This window comes from Scyliorhinus canicula, chromosome 13, assembly GCF_902713615.1.
Source record: "Scyliorhinus canicula chromosome 13, sScyCan1.1, whole genome shotgun sequence".
In the NCBI taxonomy this organism is placed as follows: domain Eukaryota; kingdom Metazoa; phylum Chordata; class Chondrichthyes; order Carcharhiniformes; family Scyliorhinidae; genus Scyliorhinus; species Scyliorhinus canicula.
Genome location: NC_052158.1, coordinates 92,913,817 through 92,940,346, shown reverse-complemented (window position 1 = coordinate 92,940,346; position 26,530 = coordinate 92,913,817). Strand labels below are relative to the sequence as shown.

The 26,530-nt window shown below is 47.7% G+C and overlaps 1 protein-coding gene across 1 annotated transcript in view; it reads right to left on the bottom strand.

Annotated features, from left to right (window-relative positions):
• Positions 1 to 26,111, bottom strand: part of schip1 (schwannomin interacting protein 1) — a 1,017,794-nt gene extending 991,683 nt beyond the window's left edge. The window contains exon 1 of the mRNA XM_038817210.1: positions 26,088 to 26,111. Within this exon, the coding sequence (XP_038673138.1) occupies positions 26,088 to 26,096 (9 nt within the window). The 5' untranslated portion in view covers positions 26,097 to 26,111. The remainder of the gene's footprint in view (positions 1 to 26,087) is intronic.
• Between the last annotated feature and the right edge of the window lie 419 nt (positions 26,112 to 26,530).

Here is a 26,530-nt window from a genome sequence, read left to right as displayed (position 1 = left end):
ATTCAATTTTGGAGCTTCGTCCTGTGGACTTGAAGCAAAACACAACTTAGCCATTATTGCCTTCCAAACACTTATGTTGAGTTGAAAGTCGAACCAGTTATCTGTGGATGGCATAGCACACATATATTTCAAACTTTCAATACTGTTCACTTTCAAAATGTACCAAATTATGGCATCAAGTGCCCAGAATAATATACCTCAGCAATTAAAAGCACCCCCATATTCAGAGTTCTTAAAGAAGGAAGATTATTGATTTGCTAGGAAAAGGCTGAGACAAGTAGGTCACGCGTAAAGTTAATCTTCTTTGACCAACATCTAGGCCTCGATTTTCCATCCTGCCAGCCTCATTTTCCGGCAGGGTGCACGGGATCCTCCATTCCGGCAGCTGACCAATCGGGTTTCCCACTGTGACCATCCCACATCGTCAGGAGGATTCCGCTGACAGAGAATCTCGCAGCTGTCTGTAAAGGTGTTTTAAACCACATCCATGCTTTCAGTGATTTGTCTAAATCTCTGCTCACGTGCTTATCCCTGTGAAATAGTTGAATATTTTGTCAACTCCAAGAAAGAACTCTGATATCTGCTGACATTTCAGGTGTTCCTAAGAACCAATTTCAAAAGTATTCCATTGGAACATAGGAGGAAGTTTAGAATCAGTTTTTGTTTGGTTTAATATGGAGACTCTTTTTTGAGGATTCACATTAACCAATCATGGGCTCATGGTTGGCCTACGTAAGACAATTGCCCATAAGAAATCCTTTTCCAGGTTTAGGCTAGGCTTGGTTAGATGCAGATACTCTCTTGATACAGTCACTTGGCTGCAAGGAGTAAATAATACAAAATATGGCATCTGCCCAACACGATTATCAATCCAGTTTGCAAACCTGGATTGCAATTTGTAAATCTTCTTAGTGTTCTGTTCTGCTCCAGTTGTGCTTTGTGGTTTTAAACGGACAGGCCAAAGTGAACACATTGGTCACCAATGTTGTCTTGTGTGCCTCGGTATCAATTTAGTGTCTGATAATGCTCCTGTGAAGCATCTTGGTACATGCTGCTACATTAAAGAAAACTAACCGCATTTTCTGTTGTTAGCAGCAAAATGCGATCCTTTTCAGTTTATTAAGTGAAAGCTATCAAGAGGGAAGCATGCATTAATTCCATGGCACAGCACTCATGTCATGAAACAGCATATCCTGCATCTTACTGTGAGCAAGACTAGAGAAAATCTGCCAATTGTTTTCAAAAAATTAGATTTCAGCTAAAAGGATTGTCTGCGGGGATACCATTATGCAAAGTAGAGGAATCAAATTAGGAAGCATGGCCACAATGAAACAAACTGCTCGTCTCCAGGTGGTGAACACAACATCAAGCACAGTGCATCGGAAACAACTGCAGGAGAGTGGGCTGCCTGTCAGGTCCAACCCCACTAATGCTGCTCAAGTTCCAGACCACCTATTCTGGCAGCATTGACAACCGTCAAGTCTTTCATTAAAAAATAGCAATTATTAGTCATCCTTGAAGGCCGTCTCTTAAAGGCACTCAGAAAGAGGGTTTAAAATCATACTGTGTTCAGCATTTAACACAGTACATACGATAATAAAACCCATGTTGCACCACTTAGCCACACCAGGATAATCCACAACTAGCCATGCCATGAATGAAAGGCATTTCAACGCCATCAAAAAATGGGAACCTGCACAAGAGGAGCCATTCAAAAGCTATTCTATTACTAAATACACAAGTATCCCACATCCTAGCAGCACCATAAGGACACAGTAATCTATGGTACAATCAATTCCTGATTTGGTCATCTGTACATTTATACATATGAATCATCAACTCAATATTCACAAGCTCCAGACAAAGAAACATGGCAATTTATTTACTGTTGGCTGTGGCTCAGCAGGTACCACTTCTGCCTCCAAGTCAGAATGTTGTGGGTGCAAATCCCACTCCAAAGACGGGGACTGGGAAGGGGGATTTTGAACCCGTTGTCAATGAGAATGGCAATGCTGGTGAAAAATCCTGAGAGAATCGGAAACCACAATGCTCTCCGGCAAGATCACGATTCCCGATTTTCAAACCCCAGAGTAATGGAGAACACAGGAACCGAGGAACCTCAATTTAATAAATTAGCAAGTCATTAGCGAGCATTCACTCCAGACATTCCTCCCTCATTGAATATTCAGCACACCAGCGCCATTTACAACAGGTTTGGATAAACATGAACCAGCGTCCTCACCTCCGAGGGGGATCTCAGCCATCACCCTCCAGGGTGTAAAATGATCAGGTTGCACCAGAAAGGATGCGGGGGACCCGAATAACCTCAAGTCTGGGCCAGGAGTGGGGTTCAGTCCCTCAATCTCAGTGGGAGGGATCACTCACAGGCCTTACTTTCTCTTCATGTCGGAGTGTCCCTTGCTTTAATGGGGTCTGATGGCTGGCACGCAGGCATCGCTCCCAGTGTCCGTCTTGCTGGGCCTGTGCCCAAATCACTGCTGAGGGAGTGCCCTGCCTTCGTTGTAAAGATTGTGAGAGAGGGTCAATACAGAAGGTCAGCACTTGGGGCAACTGAGAGTTACTGGGGTGAAATTCTATGCGAGGCCAGCCTTCAAGAGCAGAGTTGGAGACTCAGGGATGGGTTGCATCTTTGTGTCATGAGGCAAGACAACCTTCTCACTGTGGGGAGGACAACTGCGGTGTGAATTGAACCCCACACTCAGGCGACACCATGAGGATGAAGGCGTTAAGCTGCATGGAAGTTCAAATCCACTTGTCAGGAAAGTTTGACTGTCAGGAATTAGTGTTTCACTCTAATCAACTGTGTCTCGTCTGTCACAAGAGGCAGTAGTTTTTCTGATAAGCTATCTCACCCTTCCTTGACTAGTCAATTGTGCTAATGAAATCTGCAGAACTAAACATCAATGCCATTGATTGGAGCCAAGTTCTTAACCCTTTGTAAGTGTTGGCTCCAAGCATTTAACGGCAATGTTCATGCAAACACTGAAGTGTACCCAGTGCAAGGCGTAATGGTGAAGTCTATCAAAGTCATGATGGGAGACGTATTGAGAGCACCCGTGACATAAGAACATAAGAACATAAGAACTAGGAGCAGGAGTAGGCCATCTGGCCCCTCGAGCCTGCTCCGCCATTCAATTAGATCATGGCTGATCTTTTGTGGACTCAGCTCCACTTTCCGGCCCGAACACCATAACCCTTAATCCCTTTATTCTTCAAAAAACTATCTATCTTTACCTTAAAAACATGTAATGAAGGAGCCTCAACTGCTTCACTGGGCAAGGAATTCCATAGATTCACAACCCTTTGGGTGAAGAAGTTCCTCCTAAACTCAGTCCTAAATCTACTTCCCCTTATTTTGAGGCTATGCCCCCTAGTTCTGCTGTCACCCGCCAGTGGAAACAACCTGCCCGCATCGATCCTATCTATTCCCTTCATAATTTTAAATGTTTCTAGAAGATCCCCCCTCATCCTTCTAAATTCCAACGAGTACAGTCCTAGTCTACTCAACCTCTCCTCATAATCCAACCCCTTCAGCTCTGGGATTAACCTAGTGAATCTCCTCTGCACACCCTCCAGCGCCAGTACGTCCTTTCTCAAGTAAGGAGACCAAAACTGAACACAATACTCCAGGTGTGGCCGCACTAACACCTTATACAATTGCAACATAACCTCCCTAGTCTTAAACTCCATCCCTCTAGCAATGAAGGCCAAAATTCCATTTGCCTTCTTAATCACCTGTTGCACTTGTAAACCAACCTTCTGTGACTCATGCACTAGCACACCCAAGTCTCTCTGAACAGCGGCATGCTTTAATATTTTATCGTTTAAATAATAATCCCGTTTGCTGTTATTCCTACCAAAATGGATAACCTCACATTTGTCAACATTGTATTCCATCTGCCAGACCCGAGCCCATTCACTTAACCTATCCAAATCCCTCTGCAGACTTCCAGTATCCTCTGCACTCTTCGCTTTACCACTCATCTTAGTGTCATCTGCAAACTTGGACACATTGCCCTTGGTCCCCAACTCCAAATCATCAATGTAAATTGTGAACAATTGTGGGCCCAACACGGATCCCTGAGGGACACCACTAGCTACTGATTGCCAACCAGAGAAACACCCATTTATCCCAACTCTTTGCTTTCTATTAATTAACCAATCCTCTATCCATGCTACTACTTTACCCTTAATGCCATGCATCTTTATCTTATGCAGCAACCTTTTGTGTGGCACCTTGTCAAAGGCTTTCTGGAAATCCAGATATACCACATCCATCGGCTCCCCGTTATCTACTTCACTGGTAATGTCCTCAAAAAATTCCACTAAATTAGTTAGGCATGACCTGCCTTTAACGAACCCATGCTGCGTATGCCCAATGGGACAATTTCTATCCAGATGCCTCGCAATTTCTTCCTTGATGATAGATTCCAGCATCTTCCCTATTACCGAAGTTAAACTCACTGGCCTATAATTTCCTGCTTTCTGCCTACCTCCTTTTTTAAACAGTGGCGTCACGTTTGCTAATTTCCAATCCACCGGGACCACCCCAGAGTCTAGTGAATTTCGGTAAATTATCACTAGTGCATCTGCAATTTCCCTAGCCATCTCTTTTAGCACTCTGGGATGCATTCCATCAGGGCCAGGAGACTTGTCTACCTTTAGCCCCATTAGCTTGCCCATCACTCCCTCCTTAGTGATAACAATCCTCTCAAGGTCCTCACCTGTCATAGCCTCATTTCTATCAGTCGCTGGCATGTTATTTGTGTCTTCCACAACGATGCAGATGTTGGTCCCGTGCATCCACTGAACCATCCTTTCACCTAACACCAGGGTTGGAGGGGTGGTGTAATAGTCTGGGGGTAAGACTCTTGAGGGTCCACTCATATCATACTACTGGAGTTGAGAGAGGACAACTGTGGGGAAGTGGCTATGGAGTGAGAGGGGAGGGTGTGAGACTTAGTGGAGGGGCATTAAGTAATGGGGAAGTGCATAGATGGATGTATCAGCTGCATGGAGGGCTGAGGGTCAGGGTACTGTCAGGAATTCTCAATGCTCACTCTGGTATTCTCTTCTTTTCAGTACATGATTCTAAGGAATCATGTTGAAATGGTTATTCTACACATAGCGATCGAGCAGCAGCAGAGACCTCGACACTTCACAGCGGCCTGCAGAGGAGGGGAAGGCTGGGCCCCTAGGGTTCCGGGAGCAGTACCACAGAGGGTGAGATCCTCATAGTAGACATTACCAGCAAAGGGTCTTCCGACGTCGGACATGCTACTTGCAGATGTCGGAGCTTCAGTGCTGGAGAAAACGGTGTCTTTCCTCGGGGGACGGTGGACCACAGCCAGGTCCTGCAAGAGCTGGCACCACATGGAATGGAGGACTCCACTGCCGGTAGCCCTTAAAGTTAGTGCCATGCTGAACCTCTATGCAGGCAGCTCTTTTCAGGGCAACACTGGTGACCTGTGCGGCACTTCCTAGTCAGCCGCACACAAATGTGTAAGGGAGGTGACATCAGGAGCCATGACTTTGAAATGGACATTAAAAAAAATTAAACTTCTAACACTCTAATTGAGTTCTCATTCAAACACACATCAAAATGAAAGAAAATTCATTTTTTTTTAAATGTTCAAGACATTTAAATCCTCTCAAGTGGTCAATTTGTTGATTATTTTAAGATTTACAAACATCCATTCCGAAATCTCAAAGGAAGATTATTTTTTAATAAGCTCTTAAAACTGTGAACACAGCCCCTGTTGTGATAAGTGATTCTGTAGCTCCTGAAACTCAGCCAAGCATTTCTAATAGGCTTGTCTGTCATAACAAACAATTACAGTTCATAGACAATAAAACCTATTGAAATTGCAAGAACAGATGGCCCCGATTATTCTAAATTACTTCAGATGACCTGTCAATCGATGCATTTCAGGAACAGATTACAGCATTTTGGTTCCCCACTTGGGATTGGGACTCCTCCATTGTTAATGAATTCTCTGAGATGCCATAAATCATAAACTATTATGGGAAGGGCCAGACTCCACAAAATGTATGAGGGGTTTGGGCTGTTCACCACCATAACAGAGCCAACTAGGGTGAAATTGCTACATGCGGGAGGGCTGCACACAACCTTATCCCACATTGGCAAAAATTGCTGGGAACGGGAATAGGGCAGGAATCGTAAAATTATGTGTGTGTGTCCCCGCCATTTTTAAAGGCCTCCTGATGCATCCGACCCTCAGCCTATATTAGGGCCTTCATTTATTTCTGAAACATACAGCAGTAACTTCAGAACAATGCAAGTGCAAGGGAAAGGCATTGACAATATGCCTGCAAACCTGACCAGAATGTATAAAATCATACCAAACTGTCACATTATATACAGTGTATACAAAAACACATGTCACAAAAGAAGAAATTACTGTAACTCTACTTTCAGATGTCACAGACATTTAAAAAACCTGCTGAGCTCTTGCATAGCTCATTACTTTGAAAGCCTTTTGTTACTTTACAGCCCTTAAAGCAGAGGTGACATTCTCAAAATATTTCAAAATGGCTTTCAATACATCTCTCCAGGTGTCTGATAATTGCAAACTTTTCTATGCAAGCAAACATACATTTATTTCAAATCTGTAACAAATAAAGAACTGTTTTCATAAGCATGCCAATTACAGTACTAAATGGTGTACAATGATTTCCATTTATTGTCTAAAGGCATAGATCTAAATTAATAGACCAAAGTAAAATATTGCAAAGCACTTCAGAGAAAAAGATGCCAGTGTTTCAATCAAGCAAAGGTTTTATTCCAAAGGTTAAACATCAATAATTGAGGTTCTACTATTTCGAGAAACTTCTGAAATGTCACCATTTCCGGATAAAATTAGTTCGCTGACTCAAATAAATATTCCGTAATAAATCAAGTTATGGATAAAGAATGTTACAATAAAATAGAAACAAATTAAACACAACATAGCACGAATAGATTCATATTGTGACGAATGTAGGGAATTGAATACAGATTGTATTATATATATCTGTTGCAGTAATGATATTAAAAGCATAGGTTATGGTATATATATCCTTTGCAGTAGTATTTTAAAATCCTGGTTTAACATACAGGCGGACGGTGAGTCTGCAAAAGATGCAATTGAGATGCCATTAAAGTGCATTAATCATTCATTCCTAACATGTACTTGTTTACAAAGAGATATTATGATTGCTAGAGATTCCCTGGAGAATAAATAATTTGAGACGTTGTATTTATACTTCGGTAAGCAGGTCAAGGATTTTGAGTGGGATGATGATGATGGTGTAACGAATGGGAGGAGCCAGGTTTGTCTGTAGTTTTGCAGTTTGATATAGGTCTGGCAGTCTGCTGGGAGTTAAGTTAAGCAAGAGTCTGACAAAGACAGAAGGGTCTGCAGGCTGTCTCTGAAACGGTCTCACTCTGCCTGTCCCACCTCATCATCCGCTCCTTGTCCAGGAAATGGTGCAAACCCACCACCATCACCCTCGGCGGATCATTCCCATGGGGCTTCCTCATTAGCCCCTTATGCGCTCGATTCACCTCCCGAGGCCGTGCGAATGCCCCCAACACCCAGCAGTTTCTCCAGCATCCTCCCCACATACGTGCGAGAGTCGGTTCCCTCACCTCCTGCAGCAGGCCCACAAACATAATATTCTGCCTGCGTGACCGATTCTCCAGGTCTTCGTCTTCTGGATCGCCTGACCCTGGGCCTCCAGCCTCATCTCCACGCGGTCGATCACCACCTTAATTGAATCCACCACCTGAACCAGGTCCTCCAGATTCTCCTTGCATTGCTGGGTGAACTTCCCATTCAGGAAGCCCAGCAGCTGCTCTGTTGACCACTGAGCCAGCAGGGCCACTCCCTGACCCTCCGCCATCTCCATGTGCTGTTCCCCTCTTTTGCGAGCGCCTCTGCCCTTCAGCTCCAGACACCAGTGGGTCAATTTCTTCTACTAACGCTCCTGCATTGCCTCCTCACATCCACCCATTAACCTGGGAAAAGGTCCGAAAACACGGCCACGAGCGGGAGCCACCAAATGTGCGACCACTCACACCGCCACTGGAAATCTCCACAGCAAGAATTTTTATCAATTACAAACATTAAAGACACCACACAGCTACAGTAAGCTATGTATAACACTCAATAACTTCCCCTCTAACTGTTCTGCTTCAAAATCAAAATCCCATAAATCAAAACCCCTATTCAAGGGCGTGGCCCTGCACTCTGCATTCTCACTCGAATGAGACTGGCTTTCCCTGAATATATCTTTTAAGTTACCAAAGCAGGTAGTCACAACCTGTTTACTACTGGCACAGATATTTAAAATGAAAATAAATGGGCAGCAGGGTGGCACAGTGGTTAGCACTGCTGTCTCACGGTGCTGAGGTCCCAGGTTCGATCCCAGCTCTGGGTCACTGTCCGTGTGCAGTTTGCACATTCTTCCCGTGTTTGCGTGGGTTTCGCCCCCACAAACCAAAAGATGTGCAGGCTAGGTGGATTGGCCACGCTAAATTGCCCCTTAATTGACAAAAATGAATTGGGTACTCTAAATTTTAAAAAAAATGAAATTAGAGAGGGACAGGCCAAAACACTTCTTTTCTCTGCCTGAGTCCACATCAGCCAAAAAACTGAAAGGGAAACCAAAAGCCTCACAGTCACAGCCCAGCTCCACCCACATGATGACATCACTGAAGCCATGTGAGAAGACAAAAACCTTTCTTAAAGGGACACTTGATGCTTTAACACTCACCTGGGCATACACCTGCTGGCTCAAGCAGAGGAAGCAGCACCTGTCAATTCCTGGAAAGAGAAAACCAGTCAGCTGGATTTAAACCCCCTCAGGTCTTTGATCTGCAAACGATTCATCAATTTCTGTGATATTGATTTTACTAGGCTGTGACAGCTTCCACATACCCCTAGCTGCCTGCATTTTTCCATTCCAAGATTGAGTAACTAACCACTGGCATAGTGTGCTGTGACCACAATGTTTATATTAATCAAGCTTTGATTGACAGGTCCTGGATCACTTCAAACAGAGTTAATTGCATTCCAATCACCTCCCTTCACGCTTGAGGGATTTTGAAGTGGTCAGCTAGAAATTGACAGCACTTAACTCTATTTTTGAGGTTTATAAACATTGTGGTGTGAACACTTCAGAGTTGAAATGAGATGCATGGAGCAATGCTGACATAGAACATAGAGTGCAGAAGGAGGCCATTCGGCCCATCGAGTCTGCACCGACCCATTTAAGCCCTCACTTCCACCCTATCCCCGTAACCCATAACCCCCCCTCACCATTTGGTCACTAAGGGCAATTTATCATGGCCAATCCACCTAACCTGCACGTCTTTGGACTGTGGGAGGAAACCGGAGCACCCGGAGGAAACCCACGCAGACAAGGGGAGAACGTGCAGACTCCGCACAGACAGTGACCCAGCGGGGAATGGAACCTGGGACACTGGCGCTGTGAAGCCACAGTGCTATCCACTTGTGCTACCGTGCTGCCCCCTGGCAGCTGGGGGGTGGGGGGGTGTGGAAGCTGTCAACCAGAGCCTAGTAAAATATTATCAAATAGAAATAAATGAATGTCTTGCAGCTCAAAGATCTGAGGGGGTTTAAAAACAGCTGATTGGTTTTCTCTTTCCAGGATTTGACAGATGGTGCTTCCTGTGTCTAAGCCAGCAGATGTATTGCCCAGGTGAGTGTTAAAGCAATACTTTTTTTCACTGCCGGTCTAGACCACTCTGTAGCTTCCAGACAGAGGGCTATCTTTGGAGGGGGGGGGGGGGCGGAGGAGAGTGGGGGGAGGGGGGGTTGTTCCTGACTCTCTTCTGCCGCTGGTCTATCTTCTGCCGCATCTCTGTTTCAGGAGTCTTTATGGGGGTGTCTCCTTATTTAGGCAGTCTTGGGGGTCTCCTTGTTTAGGGGGCCACTGGGGTGGTTCCTTATTTAGGGGTCTATAGTCAGTCTCTTTATTTAAGGGTAGGTCGGGTCACCCCCTCCCACCCTGTACTTGGGGGGAGGGGGGAGTGAGAGACTTGGAAAATCTGGGGGTGGAGGCTGAATTGGGCTGGGGCAGCGGGCTGGTCAATCGCGGGACCTCGTTATCGGGCCACCCACTAAAAATGGCATCCCGACAGCAGGGTCTCCTCGTGAATCTCTCAAAACCCTCGCCAGCATAAATTTGCATGGCTAAGGATTGGGAATCACCAAGGGTGCAAATCAGGTGCAATTTAGATTCAACAGGAGAACGTAGCAAACCAATTGAAGATTCTGCCCAATGCTCTCCAAGAGCTGAATTATGCCGGTTTTATGATCCCACAAAACGGCTATGACCCTCCCCTCGCTCCCACGCACAGCAGCCCCTCACCCCCAAGATTGCCTGGGTGCCCATCCACTCACAAGTACGGGGGTGACCCGACCCACCCCGCCCCCACAGGATGCCTGTAATAACAGGAGCCTTCACAATTCATTGGCCTAAGTGGTGAAACCACAATGTTTGTAAACATTGACCCCCATCAAAGAAAGGTAAGTGCAGTGAAATCACATGGTGCTTGGAATGCACTTACATCTCTTTGATGCGGTCAATGTTTTTAAAAATTGGGATTTCACCACTTTCACCACTGAACCTTGAAGGGAGAGGAGTGGATTAAAACTGCAGATGGTTTGCATAAGCTGTCAATCACAGACCACTACTTGAAAGCTATGAATGGCTTGCAGCTAATGGATCTGTGGGAACCTTCAAGGAATGGATATGTGGAGCTGCACATGTGAAGGAAAGTCGTACAGCTATAATGCTTCCCACTGCCCTGTCTGTACTGCTCTCCCACTTTCAGACAGGAGTCCCTTTTCTGAGGGAGTAGGGAGGGGGGGCAGGGAGTTTTATGTGTGGGGAATCTGTGGAGGGGATTCGAGGATTGGTGGACGGGCAGTGCATTGTATTGGGGGGGGGGAGGGGAAGAGAGCCCCAGATGGTCTCTACCAGTGTGGCCCTGGCGTGGTGGACCTGCATTGGCCAAGTGGCAAACGTTGCCACCCCTTTGCCCACCGCAAGGTCCACCACATCAGGGCCATGTTGGTACAAATCACAAGTGATTCGCACACACATGATTCCCAGCCATGAGGACCGGAGAACCGTGGAAGGCCGGAGCACCAGGGGCACTGAAGACCCATCTGCATTTATTTACATCCCCCCACCGATGTGCATCGTGGACCTCATTCATGTCGCTAACGGGGTGTCGGAGCGCTCGCGCCAATCCCAATTTTGCCCTGGCGTCCAATTCTCTGTCACATTAGGGAATCTATTCCGTGCGTCCCAGAACGGAGAATCACACCCGCAGTCTCCCAAACGGAGATTTGCGCCCGATATGTGGGAAAATCGTCTGATATCAAAGCAAATATTACATTTCTAGATTGAGAAAAAATTGTTTACAAATGTTACACTGGACAATGAGCTTTCATCTGGTAATTTTATTCTCCTGAAGTTGTACACTCGGTGCTGAAAGCCAACATGATTCACTGGAATTATTTTACAGATAAAGCAGTGTTTGAAAGAGTACCTTTGCACTAACATTCTTAAATATATTCATCATCTGTTCCTCCAGGTGCCCGGAAGAAAGCAGAATGATCAAAATGCCTTGAGGAATCAGGGGGCGCAATTCTCCGACCTCCACGCCAGGTGGGAGAATCGCGGGAGTGCCGGGCGAATCACGCTACGCCGCCCTGGCACCCCCACGCGATTCAAAATGGCGTGTCGCTTTTTGCGACAGGCCACTCGGAGAATCGCCGCTCGCCGTTTCTAACAGCAACCGGCGATTCTCCGGCCCGGATGGGACTAGCGGACTGCCGAACCCGACCGGTTCACACCGGCGCCAACCACACCTGGTCGCTGCCGGCGTGAACAGCGCGCGAACGCTACATGTGGGGCCTGTGGGGGGCGGAGGGAGAAACGAGCATCACGGGCGTGCTCAGGAGGTGTCTGGCCCGCGATCGGTGCCCCTGGGGGGGGGGGGAATAGGGGCCGAGGAGCGGCCTCCGAAGTCAAACACTCCAGGTTTCACTCCGGCGTCGGCTGTTTGTCTCCCTTTGCGAGAATTTCGCCCAGGGTCTTTGCAAGCAGCTTTCATCTGGCTCTTGGACGATGCCATGGAAGCAGGCATTATTTGTTCTCCAAAAATGCAAAAACATCTGTTTCCACATGCTTCCTTTCATCCTTTACTCTTCCCTTAGACCCCACAAATATGACGGGGTATCCAGTGGGATACCTATACCTTTATGATGATCTGTATATGTTCTTGGGGAAGCGACAGAGATTGTAGAAGGGGTACATCTTGAAGACATTCTCCCCCAAAACAGCAACACAGCAAGGAAGAGGTAAAATTATTGCCAACAAACTGCTGCAAATAAAATCCCCAAAGCAGCACTTTTAAAGAACGAAGATGGCAACACAAGGGATGGAATACTGAGCATCTGCAGTACTGGCTCTGCAAATGCATTATGATGCTTAGCCTTAATTGGTGTTTTATCACGATTCTTATGCGCCTCACATATGACAGATGTGCAGGCTCTCACTGTCTCTCACTGCACAATGCTATATCTGACCAAATTATATAGCATGTCCACAGAGCTGGCATCAGTGCCTGTAATATGTTCCACCCAGCACAGGAGTGCTCTCAGAACTGAAGATTTTTAATCTGCCCTATTATTTTTATATACACCTGTTGTTCTTCCTCAAAAATTTTCTGGAAGTATTTGGAGTATAATTATAAACAGTTCCTCACATTTACATGACAAGTACATGAAATGTCCTGTTATTTTTAAACTTTATGTCGGCAGTGGATAACTGATCTCCATAAGAATCTTTCATTTGTATTTTATGAATTAATTCTGCAGCTTTAATCTGGAATCATCGATGAACGTGTCCTGAGTAAACCGATCCCCAAAAAAGTGCATCTTTTCATTTTTCAGAATGTTCAATCATTTTGGTGGAAGTTTTTTTATTGAGATGTTGTTAGAATAGTTTCAGGCCAGAAGGGCTTGAATATACAAAAATGTATAGTGTTTCGGAATGTTGATCAGGTATGAAGTTGGAGAGATGGTGGGCGGGATTCTCTGATCCTGAGTGTTGACGCTGTCAGGGGCCAGCACGGCCCTGGAGCGACCCACGCCGCTCTAGCTGCTGATCCCAACGTCAACTGGCACCTGCGCCAATGCACGCATGAACAGTGGGACCGGTGCCAATGCGCGCATGCCCCAATGCAGCATGGCGCCGGCCCCAACGCAACATGGCGTAGGGCTAAAGGGGCCAGCACGGAAAAAAGGAGGCCCCCAGCCCAAGAGGCCGGCCCGCCAATCGGTAGGCCCCGATTGCAGTCCAGGCCTCAGCGGAGGCCCCCCCTTTGTGGTCGGACCTCCCCCCCCCCCCCCCCCCCCCCCCCCCCCCACCCCGCCCCCCAAAGGCCGCCCCAGATCCTTCCATGCCAAGGTCCCGCCAGGTAAGACCATACGTGGACGGCGCCAGCGGGACTTGGGTTTTTTGCTACGGCCACCCGGCCCATCCCGGGCTGAGAATCGATGGGGGGGGCCGCGTATTACAGCCCCCGACCTGTGCCACGCCAGCGCAAATGGCGCCGATTCCGCGTCCCGGCGCTGGGGTGGCGTGCCACAATTTGCGCCAGTTCTCCGGCCCAGCCCCATGCTAAGAGAATCCTGCCCGGTATTCTTCACACGCCACACCAATCAGAGACAACTATCTCCATCATTACATGGAACAGATATTATGTTAAAGTGGCTTCTGCTCACAGGAGCACAGCTCAGGATCTTAACTGAATATTTCCTTCAGGCACCACGTTCGAGTTTTTAAGTCAAGCCCGAAGGCTTGATTGGCAGGTCAATCCCTAGTAACAGAAGGCTGAGGGAATTCACCAACCATATTTTGACATCTGCTCCAGTTTGAAATCAGGAATGGTGGCAAGAATCTTCTCAAGGATCGCACGCATGAGCTAGGCAACAAAGTGAATATAGCCCTCTCACAGGGATAATGTATTGTTCATTACAAATTTCTATGATATGAGGAAAATTATAAATTTCATTGAAATTCTCTATAAACTTTACTGTTTCATAAAATGCATATAAAACTCAACCTTTGAGTTTGTTGGTTTATAGTTGAGCTTGTGTCACTGATTCCAGAAAATAGGAGAAACACAATACGATTCTAGTATTCAGTCGTGGAACTCTATGAGAACATACTTATTTAGAACATACACATTATTTAGAGTACCAATTCATTTTTTACAATTAAGGGGCAACTTAGCATGGCCAATCCACTTACCCTACACATCTTTTGGGTTGTGGGGGCAATACCCACACGAACACGGGGAGAATGTGCAAACTCCACACGGACAGTGACCCAGAGCCGGGAACGAACCTGGGACCTCGGCGCCGTGAGGCAGCAGTGCTAACCCACGGCGCCACCACGCTGCCCTATTATCAGAACATACTTAACAAAGCAAATTTAATTAAGAACACCTTCGATATTAACCTAAAAATATTGACAGCAATGTAAGCCTGTGAAGAAATACAATTCCTGGTTAAATCTCAGAGATCTTTAGCAGTTCGTGTACTGAGGAAACTCACTACTGACCTACATTTTTACTCAGCTAAATTGTGTGCTTTGCTGAAAATTCATTCAACTCTTAATATCACACTTTCTATAATGAGAATTACCAAAGCTTTCCCCCCAAAAAATGTGTCCCCCATCTACATCCTACCAATTGTGAAAACTTATCTACTTCTCTCATACATAGGAACTTGAAAATGCATTCATAGATCAATGTACAAAAAGCATTTTGCACGCAGTTTATCTCATATAAACACATACAAGACCTACTCAAAAATATTCATTCAATTGTTATCTCTTAAACTGCTTGGTCTTTTGCCATTTGCTTATCAGTTGCTTGCTTGATGTGTGCCTGATTTGTAGCTGCTCTGCATTTAAAGTAAGGTGTAAATACAGAGTGCAATGTTGTTCACTCTTCTGCTGGGTAGCAAAGATATGCACCTTGTGTGGTTGTTCTGAAATCAGATCCAAATCAAAATCATTCCTATCAGGCCCCTGTAAACAAGCTAATTTAACACCTGGTTAGTTTTTGGCCAACTGCCTTCCCCCCTATCCACACAAAAATAGACTGCACATCATGCAGTCATTCAATGCTGGATGTCCTCCTTCAGGGTTAAGATACTACGTGAATGAAAGGGATAATTAAATTCAGATCAATAGAAGAAATGGTAAATGGGATGTTTGATAAAAGTGCTGCAAAACGTTGATACTGATAAAGGCTTGCCAATTATAACCTAACAATTGAAATTAATATGGTTTCATTGCACGTTTATGGGAAGCGAATTTGAAGTAAAAAAAATTCCTGAAGCAATTTTTCTTGGAACTAGACAGTGTGTTTTAAAATTACAAGAAGTTAAATATTTATGACTTTCAGCATTATTAAAATCCTAAAAAATCCACAAAAAGGAGAACTAGAACAATGGTCAAGCTCTTGTCTTTCAAAACGCGAAATGTTACAAGCTCATTAGGCAGGAACAGGAAATCGCAGTGCAGCAAGTTCATTCTGCCATCGACTATGCCACTAATTATTCGGAATCAGGACTGTTGCAAAGATTTCTGACACGTTATCAGAGCAAAAAATGTATGCTTCTTCCAAGACAAATATTGTGAACTATTTCAGTCTATTTTGATTTACCCTTTAGCCGCCCGATCAATAGCACAAAATCATAGAAACCCTACAGTGCAGAAGGAGGCCATTCAGCCCATCGGGTCTGCACTGACCCTCTGAAAGATCACTCTACCTAGATCCACTGCCTCGCCAGCTCCCCTGCACATCTTTGGATTGTTGGAAGAAACCGGAGCACCCGAAAGAAACGTATGCAGACACGGGGAGAATGTGCAAGCTCCACACAGTCAGCCAAGGTCGGAATCGAGCCCGGGTCCCTGGCGGTGTGAGGAAGCAGTGCTTACACCTGTGCCAAGTCCTGGCAAAAACCTGGAAACATATCTCCTCCTTAATTCAGAAATCATGGATGGCAGGTGAATGAGAGAGGAGGATGTTCATGTTGTTTTATATGGCTGTAAAATAACAAGTAGAATAAAGTACGGAAGGCAACATTCAGAGCAGCAAACAAAAACTATTTGAAAGATATTAAGGTGCGTAACAGGAACTTTATTCAAATAGATAAATATAGAGATACAGCATTGAGAAATAGCAAATCAGAGCAATAGAAATGATGGCAAAATGTGAGGTCTAACATTTTAAATTATAGGACTCATTTGGGACAATTAGAATGCAAATAAAATGAAGCTGCAAAAGCTTTCTATCTACTTTTGTCATATTCTTCATAATTTGTTCAAGTTGTCTCACTCTGAAAAAATATTTCCAAAATGACACCAACCAGAAGACAAGGGTAAAAATTATTTTATAAACAGGATGGTGTTTTGGCGTGTTTGTATAAAGTTACACCAAACTGAAATTCAGTCCAGTGAAACTAAGTTACATCAGAAAGCAAATAATTTATTTTCTCTTAAAATATACCATAAACCCCATGTTTGCCTGGGTTTCGCCCCCACAACCCAAAGATGTGCAGGGTAGGTGGATTGGCCACGCTAAATTGCCCCTTAATTGGAAAAAAAAGAAGTGGGTACTCTAAATTTATTTTTAAAAATATGCCATCAATTTTGATCAAATTAAAATACTAATCTTTGGGGATTGATTTTTTCTGTACTTATCCCATTAGCCTGAAAGAATTCAAATCCAAATGAAAAGATTGCGCATTAACCAACTGTGCCATGTAGCTGATAATATTAGTTCTCGCAATGAGAACCTTTGTCAATTCGACCTCCAGGTGTAGCATTAAATACTCCTAGCTCGTGTGCAGCACTGCTCAGCTAGAGCAAAACATTCTATAATATGCCTTTATCCACTCCTTAAACATCACATTTGACTGCAGCAGAGGGAACTCCAATTCCTATACAACCATGTTACTGGACTTTTTAAAACCATACCCAGCCACACTGTGCTTCAATGGTCAAGTTAGACAGTCAGCAGGCATCCGGGGCTCCAGTTTTCTGGAGAATCACTGTTTCTAAAGACACACACACTCCATAGTAACCATCACATACATGCCTGTACAGTTTCTGTTGAACAAGCCAGATAATTCTTCGCTTGCAGCCAGCTCATGCTGGTATCACATATGATAAATTATCCACCAGCACATCCAAAAGAGATAACACATCATTATTCTATCCCAGGCAAATCCCTAGTTTAGAAACTGGTGGAAGTCCCACTGCTTTGCTGCTATTTTAAACTCGGAGCCTTGGTTTATGCCACAAATTACGAAGGGCAAAAGTGGCATTGCCAGTTTGGATGACATTATGAACAGTTTGTGTAGGTATTCAGCGCACAGAATTGGGTCTGTTCAAACATTCATGTCGGACACAGCCAACAATGAGCAACCATAACAGGGCAAGATTAACTTTATATTTTACTTCCTAGAAGTGAACTAACAAAGTAACCAACCACACCATCCAAACCTGTAACAGGTTAAGCTTTGCCAAATTATCTAACAATTAACAGGGCGGGAGCACAATGGTTAGCACAGTTGCTTCACAGCGTCAGGGTCAATTCCCGGCTTGGGTCGCTGTTTGCGGAGTCTGCACGTTCTCCTCGTGTCTGCGTGGATTTTTCCTGGTGCTCCAGTTTCCTACCACAATTCCCGAAAATGTGCTGTTAGGTGAATTGGACATTCTGAATTCTGCCTCTGTGTACCCAAACAGGCGCTGGAATGTGGCGACTAGGGGCTTTTCACAGTAACTTCATTGCAGTGATAATGTAAGCCTACTTGTGACAATAAAGTTATTATATTATATTATTATATCATAGAAATCATTGGTGGAGGGGATTTGTGCAATCTAATTACCATCTAGAACTAAAGGAACAATGAATTGTGTGTGTCTCTAACTCTGGCACAATGGCTCTGCACAGGTTATAAAGGAATCCTGAAAGTCACGAACATCCATCCCAATAACAGGAAATCCTGGAGGATGCACTGAAATGAACTGAAAATGAAATGAAAATCGCTTATTGTCACAAGTAGGCTTCAAATGAAGTTACTGTGAAAAGCCCCTAGTCGCCACATTCCTGCGCCTGTTCAGTGAGGCTGGTACAGGAATTGAACCCTCTGCTAGCCTGCCATGGTCTGCTTTAAAAGCCAGCTATTTAGCCCTGTGCTAAACCAGCTGGAATCTGGATAAACTCAGCACGTCTGGCAGCATCTGTGGAGAGAGATACAGATTAATGTGCAGAGTCCATATGACTCTTCTTCAGAGCTGGATCTCTCCACAGATGCTACCAGACCTGCTCAGTTTATCCAGCATTTGCTGCTTTAATTCCATCAGTAACAGTCCTTCAGAACCATGCTGAGAAGATGGAAACAGCACTTAGTATGAATGCAAAGCCAAAACTGTTGTGTGTGATGTGTGCAGTTATCCTTCATAGTTCAGAACTCCAACAAGTGCAAAGGATTTTTAAGGCCTATGTGCAAAATTCTGGACCAAGCAAAGATGTAAACTTGCGATGAAAGGGGATGTGGCTGAAAATAGGTAGAGCTCTGCCATGTAACTGAACAGCTCGGAGCAGAGTGAGCAAGCATATCTCATTGGTAAAGTCTATCACAGGAGGAGCAGAAATAAGCATAGGGCGCGATTCTCCAGAAAGGTTTTGAAGTGTTGTAGCGAGCGTGAATTGCCGCGAGCTTCCCGGCGCTAGGCCCAGCGACGTTATTCAACGTTAATTGGACCATTTAATGAGGACTCGTAGACTTCTCGCAGCAAATTAAGGCGCGGCAGCTGATGCATCGGCACTGCACTTACTAGCCTCCCGCAAACAAGGTTGAGCAGCACTTAAGCAGCACTTGCTCAGCAAACCCCAGCCAGCTCGCAACAATGGCGCTGAGGAGACCAGCCTCAAGATTAAGGGACGCTGACCTGGGGAGGCTGCTAGATGCTGTGGAGGCCAGGAGGGCTGTCCTGTTCCCCCGAGAGTCCAGGAGGGTTAGCCATAAGGCAGCTGGTGCTGCCTGAGACGAGGTGGCGGTGGTGAGCTTCTGGCGTATGATCAGCCCTGGCCTCCAGTGCAGGAACAAGCTCAGTGACCTAAACCGGGAGGCATGAGTGAGTAGACACCATGGACGGGATTCTCCGACCCCCGTCAGGTCGGAGAATCGCCGGGGGGGTTGCGTGAAACACTCCCCGCCGACGCCGGCTGCCGAATTCTCCGGCACCAGGGTTTTGGCCGGTGCGGGAATCGCGCCGCGCCAGTCGGCAGCCGTTGGCAGCGGCCACCCCCGGTGATTTTCCGGCCCGCGATGGGCTGAGCAGCCGCCCATTTCCGGGCGGTCCGGCCAGTGTAAATCGAACCAGGTCTGTACCGGCGGGACCTGGCTCTACGGGCGGGGTATCTGGCCCCGGGGGGAGGTGCCCCCATGGTGGCCTGGCCTGCGAGCGAGGCCCACCGATCCGCGGGCAGGTCTATGCCGTGGAGGCACTCTTTCTCTCTGCGCCGGCTGCTGTCAGCCTCCGCCATGGCCGGCATAGAGAAGAACCCCCCTGCGCATACGCTGGGATGACGCCAGCACATGCTGGCGCCCCGACACATGCGTCAGTTCGCACCAGCCGGCGGAGGCTCTTCGGCGCCGATTAGCATGGCGCCAAGTCCTTCCACGTCGGCGCCTGCTTAACATCCTCCGCACCTTCCGGGAGGCCCGACGCCAGAGTGGTTCATGCCACTCCTTGGCGCTGGTACAGCACGCCCCACCGGGTAGGGGAGAATCCCGCCCAATAGCTCCCCACCCCACCATGCCTCCCCCCACCACCGCCAGACCTCTCCACCCTCACGGGAGCATCTGACCCCTCCCCTTCAACCCCTCCAACGATAGGGTGGCATTCCGCGCAGTGGTTAGCACTGGGACTGCGGCGCGGAGGACCCGGGTTCGAATCCTGGTCCTGGGTCACTGTCTGTGTGGAGTTTGCACATTCACCCCATGTCTGCATGCGTTTCACCCCCGCATGTTAGCTGGATTGGCCATGTTAAATTGCCCCTTAATTAGAAAAAAATTGGGTACTCCAAATTTAAAAAAAACCCTCCAATGGATCCTTCAACCCCTCCCCCTTTACCCCCCAGCCCCTTCTTCACCCCCCCCCCCCCCCCACTGTGAACCATGCGTGTGGTTAATGATGCTCTCTCTGTGTCTCCTCAGGAAAAGCTCTCCCACAGTCGCTGGGAGAGGGCCAAGGGTGGTGGTATGCTGGACAGAAGAATCCTGACCTCCTTCGAGGATCGGTGTGTTCGAGAACAGAGCGGTCACCAACACGGAGGCTGGCAGATGCCGCACAGGGGAGGAACCACCGGGCAACACCCGGAGGACCTGTCAAACGTGAGTTTTTATTGCCTTACTGACTGGCCCATCCCTCATACTGACCACATGTCCATTCTCCCACAGATCCTTCAGCCAACGGCCCGGACCCATCCCAGGGGCATCCTCTCCTGTCTCCCAGGAGACTACCTCAGAGCATAGCTCCAAGGAAGCGACCATAATAATCGCTTCACAGCTGTCATCCCCACTCTCCACCAGCGCAGATGCACGCACCAGGATGGGAAATGTTAGCAGTCAGTCTTCTGGGACACATTCTGGTGAGCACCATGCAGTGATGTACATCATGCGTAGGCAGGAACCCGCAGATGAGACAGCAGTCGGAGGGCTGCTGGATCCCAGGACCCAACTGGGTCCCAGCCTGATGCTGAGCCTGTGGAACAGGGTTACCCGTAGCTGATGGAGACATTATGGAGCACCTGAGACATTCAGAAGGAGATGTGAGCCTCACTCTAGCAGATAGGTCCACAGCCAATTGGAGGAGTCCCGGAGTCTACGGGCACAGGAGATGTTGCCTGCAATGCATGGCACCGAGACCAACACTGCTAGGGTGGCGACCTCAGTGGAGACGTCAGCACCATTAGTAAAGGCATTCATGGCGTTGTGCAGTCGGTGACAGGCAAGGCGGAGGGTCTCGACAGAATGTCCACCTTGCTGGGGGACATGACCGAGTACCAGGCTGCCCTTGATGAGGTTCTGCAGGACACGTCCCACTCAGTTGGGCATGGCCAGGGCGCTGCAGAACATGTCCGGTCACTGAGGAGCATCGCCGAGGGCAACAATACGATGGAGAAACCATGGGAACCGCCAGGGCTGGCAGAGTAAGATGATATGAGAACCAACTGCCCCTCCATCCCAACGTGCACCCCAGGGCCCTATGTGCACCAAGTGGGAGGAGGGGGCTCCAGGTGCCAATCCGAAACCATCACTTGGTGCGGCGACGGCGGCCACCAGCTCCCCCAAGTTCCACCCTTCTGATTAGGCCGCATCTCGGGATCAGCACACGGGACTGGGCGGCACAGCTGTGCATGTGTCGCCGACAAGTGAGCCGGGGCCCTCCGGCCTCAGAGCCCCCAGAGGATGCCCATCAGGGGCCTCAAAGGCCATGAGACGGGGCAAGCAGCTGGCTGCCTCAAACTCTAATATGCATCCTGGGGACACACCTAGATGTAGTGAGTGAGCTAGGAGGGCAAAGCAAATCGAGCATCACTGAGGGCAGCGAGGGAGGGGGCTGGGGCGCGGGTGGGGGAGGAGACAGCACCATCGGGAGGGTGGGAAATTGTCACACATAATATACACCTTTGCGCAAAACCAGTATGATGCCTCTGTCACTTTCTTTTGCAATGCGGGCTGACCTCCTAAGGCACTCACCCTCCAGCTGTGGACATGCCCACCCATGGGAATCCACTTGGGTTGTGTGATGTGCTCATTTAACCATGATTGTCAATTCCTTATAAGCAAATACCTTCCGCCTGTAATTGAAAATATGGAAAGATGTGTCATTTGAAACATGGAAGTCTGGCAATATCTGGACTGAGAGAAACATGAGAGGATACAGGGAAAGATCCCACGAAGGGTTAACAGCAGCTGCAAAGAGCAGGATTATAAAATGCAGATTCCTTCCAAACAGGCTGAGCAAACAAACAGGATTTTTGTATGAAGCTAAAAACAATGGCTCACACCTTCATTGAAATTAACCATCTTAGTAAGCATCTGGAAAAGCATGGATGAGGGTTTCAGTTGAGTTAGGTGATAAATGTAAATCTTTCAAGTTATAAACAAGTAGATTTTTAGCATTACGCTAAAAGCAATGATTCACACCTTCATTGAAGTAAAATCAGCAGATAGACTAGGGGGACAAATATATAGATGAGAAGCTCTGCTGACATCAGGAGACTATCAGTCTACGAGAAACATAATTTAAAGCCAAAATCAAAGTCAAAATTATGAGCTGGGGACACAATTTGAAAATAAAACTATAGAAATGACAGGGATCAAAATTCACACGTCTATTGAAATCAAAGCATTTTTGAACATCACAGAGGACACAATATAAACAGACCTGAGAGGTGAGGTCAACTCAAAATGAATACTTAGTTGTATTAGAATGTTTAGATCAAAGATACTTTTTATAATCCAAGTGAAATAAAGATTACTTTATGACAAAGCCATAAAAACTTAATAACTGTTAGAAAGAGAATATAAACCCAGAGACCAGAGCAGGAACTACCAGAACGCAGAGAGAACTCAGAGAGAGAGAGAGAACCTTACTCGGTGATGGGAAAGCAACATCGGAAGACCGAGCAACTCAGAGAAATGAGCAGAAGATCCAAAGTTAAAGAAAACTGATTATCAAAAAAGATTTGAAAGTCTGCAGCTGGTCCCAACAAGACAAGATCTTTTTTTACCTTTTTAAAAAAGTAATTTAATCTTGTTTAACTTGAAAATAAAGTTAAGTTCAAGTTGATAACCTGAAAGAGTGGTTATTATTACCATTTTGAAAGTTTATTTTACTTTACTTCGCAAGCCAGACCCATAGGTAAGCTACTAGGTGGTAAGTAAATAAAATTCTTCTTTGAAGATACGGGTTATGCTGGGGGATAACTTGAAACATTAGTTTGACCCGAATAGCACCCGCTTAAGGCTGCATTGGAGTCAGGGAGTTTGAATCCCTGCTCACCAGTTAGAATATATTGACCCTTTTCTGGTATAGGGGGAAATTCTAAAAATAGTGGGTGAGGTAAAAACTACACGACGCACAGCCAGAGAGATGCCTCAGCAATCGGTGGGGGTTATGGGTGGTCAGTAAGGCAGACGGGTTGGGACAAGGGTTGCCCAGAAATGGATACACACAATCCAGGGGTTGGCATCGTGGTGCTGAGAGCGATTGCCCCCCTCTCAGCACACCCCCCACCCTCACATGGTGGCCCACCCCTGCGGAAGGTCCCCACCTCCCACCGAGCATGGGGGTGGCAAGCCAAGAACCCCTAGGCTCTTTGCCTGTGAGCAAAGATGGCTACTCACCTCCTCAGCTTCTAATAGAAGCAGCGCCGGCCCTAGGGTTGCTGGCGCCCCGGGCAAGCTGAACTTCGACGCCCTAGGGGGCGGGGCCAAGGGGGGGGCGGACCCGAGGGGGGCAGACCCGAGGGGGGGGGCGGGGGGGGCGGACCCGAGGGGGGGGCGGGGGGGGGGCGGACCCGAGGGGGGGGGGGGGCGGGGGGCGGACCCGGCGGGGGGGGGGGACCCGAGGGGGGGGGCGGGGGGGAGGGGGGGACAGAGGGGGGGCGGACCGAGTGGGGGGGCGGTGGGAGCGGACCGAGCGGGGGGGGCGGATAGGGGGGCCAGCCCAGGGGGAGGACGGCCCTGGGGGAGGGCGGCCACCGCGCATGCGCTGGTTAGCACCGGCCCAACTGCGCATGCGCGGGACCCGAGTCTGGCGCCCCCAAGCACATGGCGCCCCGGGCGACTGCCCGAGTTGCCGGTGCCTTGAGCCGGCCCTGGATAGAAGCCCTTCCGCCAGGTTCCCATTTTTCAAAATGAGTACTAATCGGTGCCAGCGTGACCACTTGCTGGGCAACCCACTGAATGACAGGAGGCCATTGGATACAGGTTTGCTCTCATTAATTGTATGGAAATGGGGCTTAAGTGGTGAGATCCCGATTTTGCCTACGTGAGTGGGAAGGTTGCATTCCAAATTGTTCTGCGCCTGGTGCAGTTCTCTTTTTGGCCTCCCCTGCTATTCACCAGCCTTGTTTCGCTTGAGCGCCCATAGTGTGCGACACTGCACTCGGGATGTCTAAAACATCAAAGTGACGAGCAAGTTGCAGGTGTTACATACACTGATTGGCCACCACATTGAAGGCAGATGCAACTTATTAAGACAGTGGGAATTGAAGCGGCTGCTGGAAGCATTACCTTGAGAGCGAATAACAGAACTCAACTATCCATCCATTGTTTGGTACCTACCAGAACTGGGTAACAGAGAGACAAGCAAATGCTGATAAAATTCCACAGGATAACTGCCTGAAGATACTGTGCATGGAGATGCTGGTGATAATGAGCTGCTCACCATATCACTTATGGTGTGCTCCTAGTAGCAGTTTTCTGGCTGGCTGGCTAATAATCAAACTCATGACAGTAATTTGTGCAATGGCTAACCACTGTACTCATCGGGCAGGCAGTAGGTGGGTGGGTGGAATTTCTTTGCAGCTACGATGTCCTCAAGAGGACAATGCTGAATGCTCTCTGGGATACTTGGCAGAGTTTGAAAATCAGGGGTCATGCATTCAAGTCAGAGATGAGAAATATTCTCCCCACCCCCATCCTCCCCCCTGCCCAGGCGGGTAGTGAGTTTTTGGAACTCCTTTCCTCAAAAGGCAGTGAGAGCAGAGTATTTGAACGTTTTCGAGGCAGAGGCAGGTTATTGAAAAACAAGTGAGTGAAAGGTTGCTGGGGGTGGGACTCGGTTACAGTCAGACCAGCCGTGATCTTATTGAATGGCCAAGGAGGATCTGAGGGTCGAGCTCCTGCTCCTAGTGGGCACGTTGCTCCTGGCTGGATAAGCAGTGGGGATGCGGAACAGCGTCCGGTGCCGGGTAGCTGGCTAAAGCACCACCAATACAGCCTAGTGCAATCTCAGAGATCCCCAAGCCTTGGCTTTGTCCTCTCTACTCTAGACGGGATAATAGGAGATACCCCACACAAACTCCACGGGATGTTTCAAGCGCTGAGGTGGGAGGGTGCGGGGAGGCTGATGCTGATTTAAAACAGAATTCCTGTCAAGCTGTCTCGATCAGACTGGCTCAAGTACATAACTTCGGCGTTGCTGCCCCTCTCTTAGTCACTAAGATTTCCGGGTGGGCGCAGTCTTTGCCTGTTGTGATTATCGAACAGATAGTTTGACCCTCACGAATGCTGGAAGAAGACGGGTTTTCTAATCGCCGCGTACAGCCTGGAATGGTTAGCACTGTAGCCCTGTCGCTGGTCTTGGGCACACAGAGTGGAGGGGGGCGCCAGGGTCAATGTCTGGGATGTTCGCCACACGTTGGGGCGCGAGGAGCCGGCTGGATGTGCCACAGTTCGAGCTGTGAGGCTTCAGTTCTAATTATTCAGATTCACCTCACAGTCAGAGTTGATGAGTGACCCACCCCACCCCACACACACACACAGCCAGGTCAACGTTGCCGCCAAGTACATCTGAAGAAGGAACAGGGCAAAGCAAAACTCAAGAGGTGTGTGTGTGTGCGCGCGCGTGGGACAGACATCTCCCAGCACCGAGGGACACGCCCTGTGGGCAGACAGAGCTGCCGCCCGCGCACACCCGGGCTGCTCTGCCCCAGAGGCTGCACACGGGAGCGGGGCCGCTCGCCCACCCACCCACACCGAGTTAAACAAGCGGTTACCGTGGCTGCAGAATCCGGAATCCTAAACTCACCGGGGGAGGAAGAAAAAAAAACACCCATATCAGAACAAAATTAAACAATATATATATATATGTACGCTGAGATAGAGGAAAGGTGAGGAGAGGGAAATAAAATCACTCACCAGACGCATCTTGTCGGTTCCCAGTCACTGGACGCTGTGGAATGGCTTGCTGGTGTACCCGGCTCTCTCTCTCTCTCTCTAACCTCACTGGTGCGCAATAAGGTCGATGCTGTGCACAGTCTGAGGAGTGAGAGCTGACTGGGGTGGGTGGGTGGGGGTCTGCACACCGTCAAAGGGAAAGCACGCGCCCCACTACAGACAGCAAGGAGCAGCCCCAACACGCCAATGATTTCATTGCCATTGGGGAGGGGGACGGGGAGGTTGGGTTTAGCGCAGGGGTTTGGTCACGCTTCAGCAACTGCACAGAAACGTGAGCGATGCATCCATCATACCATTTAAACATTCAAAAGTGTGCCTGGTGCTGTCATTCTCGTGCTCTCAAGCACATTGGGATCGCTTTATCCCAGTGTACTCTATAGAAGTACAGTAACAGCATTAAAATA